Raw genomic sequence first — 5,662 nt, 5'->3', positions numbered from 1 at the left:
TTAATTAGAGCATGCCTCTTCACCTAAAGGCCAAAGGCTCGATAGTAGCCCTTCTCTTAATATTAACCAAAAAGCTAATCCACCCAGAAAAGATGAGCTTCGATGGGTTCCAAATGTTTGATTACTTGCCTCTAGGGAAACTTGAGCGGCGAGAACAAATGGTACATAGATAGTGGCTTTTCATGTCACATGACCAGAGATAAGGAGAGACTAAGAAGTTTTCAGGAATATGATGGTGGAAGTGTATCATTCGATGGCAAGAGAGCTACAGAAATCAATGGACATGGAAAGGTACATCTCACTGACAAGATAGAGATTCAGATGGTGAACTTTATGGAGAGCCTTCCCTACAATCTCCTAAACGTAGCTCAACTCTGTGAAGAGGGATCAAACAAGGTGACTTTTACTACCTCGAAGTGCTTTGTGAGAAGTGCTACCGGGGAAATCATTTTAAGGGGAAAGCGAGTCAACAACACGTATAAATTCGACTCCAGCTACATCCCAAAGAGTCACCTTTTCCTTGATACAATAGAAGATCAAACTGCTTTATGGAATAAACGCCTAGGGCACATCAATCTACATATCCTACACAGGTTACACGCAAAGGAGTTAGTGTGAGGCTTACCTCTTATTAAGATAGACAACATGACACACTGTGCTAATTGTGTCAAGGGAAAGCAAGTCAAGAGGTCGTTCAAAGATAAGCCAGACATCACAACTAAGAAGCCCCTTGAGCTACTCCACCTGGACCCTTCTGGGCCAATGCGTGTTCAAAGCCCTGGTGGAGCACGTTATATCTTTGTGATCGTCGATGACTATTCCAGGTTCACATGGACCTTATTCATGCGCTCCAAGGATCAAGCCTTCTCACACTTCATTGAACTAGTCACCTTACTTGAGAATTCCCTATCCTTAAAGGTGCATTATATAAGATCAGACCATGGAACTGAATTCAAGAATGGCGATATGCTCAGCTATTGTATTGAAGGGCGACATCCTAGTGGTTTAGGTATACATTGATGACATTATTTTTGGCTCCATTAACATGTCGATTGTAGAAAAATTCAAAGACGTGATGAGCAACAAGTTCAACATGAGCATGATAGGGGAGCTCAACTTCTTTCTCGGCCTTCAAGTGGTGCAAAAGGCTGAAGACATTCAAATCCATCAACTAAATTCCTTAAGGGAGATCATAAAGAAGTTTGGGATGGACAATATCAAGCCCCTTAACACTCCAGTGTCCACATACACTAAGCTCGATGCAGACCTTAACAGTCCAAAGGCGAACAAAACACTCTATAGAGGTATTGTAGGATCCTTGATGTACCTAACTGCCTCTAGGCCTGATATTATTTTTCCAGTGAGTCTATGTGCATGATTTCAATCCGATCCAAGGGAGTCGCATGTTTCTATCATCAAGAGAATCCTTCGCTACTTAAAAGGGACTAACAACTTATGTTTATGGTACCCTAAGAACTGCGATTTTACCCTTGTTGGATACACAAATGCTTACTATGTAGGTTATCTCGTTGATCGAAAAAGCACCTTAGGTATGGCTCAATTTCTAGGTCCTTGCCTCAATTCTTGGGGCTCTCACAAGCAAAATTCAGTAGCTGTGTTCACCACCGAGGCAGAAAACATAGTAGTTGCTTCTTGTTGTGCTCAACTTCTATGGATCATACAACAACTCAAGGACTTCAGTATTTTGATGGGCTCAATTGAAATAAGGTGTGACAACATTAGCGCGATCAATATCTCAAAGAACCTTGTGCATCACTGTCAAACAAAGCATATTGACGTGCGTCATCACTTCCTTTGAGACAATGTGGAGAAGAAGCACATAGAGCTCACCCATTGCAGGACTGAGGATCAGATAGCAGACATTTTCACCAAGGGCTTGAACAAGGAACCATTCGTCAAACTCAGACTCCACTTGTGATTGATCCCCCTTCATTAAGCATCTCCCTCAATGTAAGCCTCTTCCCTTGATCTTGTGTAAATTGTTGCTTCTTTTAATCTTGGTAACTTAGGACTAATACATGCGCAAACCTAGTATGTACTCTTAAAAGGTATACGTCCTTTGCATGCTCTGTGTGATGCTAAATGATAAACGCTTGATTAGGTCCTTCTAGGATTGTACTATTGCTTGCTAAAATTTGATCCATATGCATGCTCTTCCTTTTCAAGGCTTTATGTATATGCACGATCACTACTACACAAATGGCTTTTTAGCCCGGGCGTATAAGGTAAAAGAGCCCGGATATAGCCAAAAACCGTCCGGGCTTCAGGTCTTTGGGCTAAAAGGCATAGAGCCCGGAGCCCCTTTCACCCACGCCCGGGCTCTATAGTTAAAATAGTGCACGGATAAGAGATGCTTTTAAGCCCAGACCTCTTTATGCGATATCCGGGCTGTATACTCAGATAAAAAAACAGATTTTTACCTGCTGTACTTATTCACTTATAATAGTCGGGTCATAGCATCTCCTCTAAATCTATAGTAGACTCTCGAGCTTGTAGCAAACCAAACAATGTCTACTTACCCATACAATAAATAGAGAGATTTGCGCTTCCTAATTGCAACAATAACATTAAGCACTAATCACAAGTCACATCAAGGAAAAACAACGTTTTATGTTACCATCTCTATACATGGATTAATCCAGTTCAAGTTCAACACAGAGAAAGATCAGACAAGAAGGTAAAGCCTACCCTATATTAACCACAACATGACCAATAATCTTTCCATGGTTAAGATCATCGTACGCTTTGTCCGCCTCCTCGAAATCAGATCTCCTCGAAACTGCTGAACTCAGATCAAACATACCAGATTCAGCCAGTTTAATTATCTTAGCAAGATCCTATCACACCCTTTCTCCATATGAACCAATGATTTTCACCTATTAATCAAAAAATAAACCAAATCTATCAAACAAAAGTTGTTTCAATTGTCATCTAATGCAAAACATCATGTTTTTATACGATTAAGTTAAACACTTGTCTACGAACTAAACGGATTATATCCACATCTCCTCTAGCACTAGCATCAGCAAGTCCAATCATTATAGCTTTTCCTCCACCACGTACACTTTGAGTGCATTGCAGAAACGTTTTAGGTCTACCTAGTGCTTCAATTACAATGTCAACACCACATCCTCCTCTGATCTCCTGTTGAAATCCAACACATAAATGAGGATTGTTGTACAAAAAATTTATACAACAAATTCGCAATACCTTGATCTTCTCTACTGCATCTTCTCACATTGAGTTTATAGTATGAGTGGCTCCAATTGTCTTTGCCTTTTGTAGCTTTTCTTTGCTTATATCCACTGCAATTACATCAAAGGCACCAAAAGCTTTCACTATCTGCAAACAACTGGAAAAGGCACATAATTTTATACCAACTTGTATTCTTAGATTTCTTATATATTAAAGATTTGGTTCATACCTAGATCCAACATCTCCAATACCAATAACAACAGTGGTATCACCACCACGGAGCTCAGCTGCATGAACAATGACACCATATGCAGTAAAAACTACACAACTCAGAATTGCAGAATCAGCGTACGTAATGAGTCTGGAAGAACAGCTAAACTATTGGCAGAGATGACACAATATTCAGCTAAGCCCCCCATGATGTACATATACACATGCTTGTCTGCAGAACAATGAGTGAATATTAGATTTTGTGTTTGTCAAAAGAAATTTAGTAAATCAGAGAAGCTGATGACAGGGGGATACCATTCTTTCTAAGAAAAAGAAAAAGAAATATGATATTGTCAAAAGATTTTGCTATGATTGAATAGTAAACTATGCCAGGTAAATGAGCTTATAAGTTATAACATTATTTCAGTACCAAAATAATAGAGTAAACATATATATTCATGTTGATACCAACTTATTTAAGGATTAAAGAAATATGATATTGTGAACAAACTTTAACATGAAACAAAGATACTCACAGGTATGACCAACACAAGGCACTTCACTTTTCGGATTTTATGTATACTCTGCAATTTTGAATGATCATACCAATAATTGGAAATTAAAAAACAATGGAGTTAATTATAGTAAAATCTGAGTTTATGCATACTGAAACGATGACAAAGGAAGTCTGGTAGCAAAATCTGAGTTTGTTTTCCATTACTTGTGCAGAAAAATATAATATCTGAATATTATAGTATATAATAATTACAATCTCTATCAGACATAAGTTCAAAGTTTTGTTCAAAAATAGATGGTCATGACTAATTACTTCAATGTACTGATCTGAATATTATAGTATATATAACTTGAACTTATGTTTAGTTATATCACGCAGCAAAAACACGCAGTAAAAACACGCAGCAGGAAAAAAACACGCAACTGACATAAAAGCAGGAAATTGACAAACCAATGGACAATCATACTAAAAATTATTGCACATTGATATCAAAGCAATGCACAATCATACCAAAAATTATTGCACACTGATATCAAAGCAACTCAACACTATATAAATTGCAGTTATAGATGTTACTACTGTAATTAATTAGAATATTTTTAATTTTACCCTTTGGACTTCGAGTACAAATCTGAAGATCCTAAAACTTAAAATTAACACATTAATTTGAGGATGGCATTGGAATCTATATTCAACCTGTTCACGAAAGAAACACTCAATGACATACCTTATGAAGGAATCACGAGCGTTGTCGTTTTGATAAGGACATGTAGATACCTTTGCTTCCTCCTAATGTTTTGACCAGATTGAATGAATTGAACAAATTGACTAGGTGTAGCAGACAGATCGTCAGCCTCATTGTCAATTCTCATTCTCACTATCCTCTGAAAACAAAAAGAAATAAACAACATCATCAATCCTAAGCATATGGCTGAAACAAAGTGAAGTCTTAGTAATATGCAAAATTGCAAACAAGAAGGTACAATTCATACATGATTCCAATTATGTGGTAAAACAGACAGATCTAACACTCAGGCCAAAACCTTAACAAATCATAAATAGTTGTTACATTTGCAGGATATGATCCCATGCATCAACAATTCATACACCAAGGAACCTTGAGATATGGAAAATTCCTTGTACCCTGCCCAAACACAGCAATTCATCAGATGAATCAAAATTTTAAACTATTTACACAGAAATACTCCAGTCAGGACCTCACTGAGCATCCCATTCACGACATGAAATACTCCATTCAGCAATTCCTTGTACCCTGCCGAAACACTTTGCATCATAGATTCTAACCACAATCTTCATCTTCATCAGACATGAACTACTCTAGTCGGGACCTTACTAAGGACCCCAGAGTAAGAATTTTGAGTCAAGAACTCTTTTTAAGTTACAATCCTAAGTTCTGCAATCGTGGATATGTTTAAATTTCTGACATTAACAGCTGACAGTTTGCATTACTACATGGGCAGATCTAGAACTGAGATTTATAATCATTAAACCCCGAAACTGAAAGAGAAGGAATGAATTAAAACCTGTTGGCCCAGATTTATATGACAGAGCTAAAATCAATGAAATAAATGTGCCCAGATATGTATGACAGATCTAAGATCAGTGAAAAAAAACTAAACAAAGAAAAGTGTGGTCGATAGTAGTGTGAGGCTCAGACTATGAACAATTAAGTTGAATTCTATTATTAAAACTGCAACT

At 37.5% G+C, this 5,662-nt stretch overlaps 1 protein-coding gene across 1 annotated transcript; it reads right to left on the bottom strand.

The window, feature by feature from the left end:
- Positions 1 to 2,705: 2,705 nt before the first annotated feature.
- On the bottom strand, positions 2,706 to 4,937 carry LOC141250337 (S-(hydroxymethyl)mycothiol dehydrogenase-like). Its single transcript, XM_073669934.1, is given in 10 exon segments — positions 2,706 to 2,897; positions 2,995 to 3,165; positions 3,232 to 3,373; positions 3,446 to 3,569; positions 3,572 to 3,658; positions 3,742 to 3,828; positions 3,959 to 4,010; positions 4,553 to 4,670; positions 4,721 to 4,827; positions 4,917 to 4,937. Coding segments are annotated over 10 exon segments (1,101 nt in total).
- Positions 4,938 to 5,662: the final 725 nt, after the last annotated feature.

The sequence above is a fragment of the Phyllobates terribilis genome, unplaced genomic scaffold (assembly GCF_046119375.1).
Source record: "Phyllobates terribilis strain yellow unplaced genomic scaffold, ASM4611937v1 Scaffold_5562__1_contigs__length_50751, whole genome shotgun sequence".
In the NCBI taxonomy this organism is placed as follows: Eukaryota; Metazoa; Chordata; class Amphibia; order Anura; family Dendrobatidae; genus Phyllobates; species Phyllobates terribilis.
The sequence above is the reverse complement of the archived record's forward strand: the minus strand, read 5'-3'. Positions and strand labels throughout refer to the sequence as shown.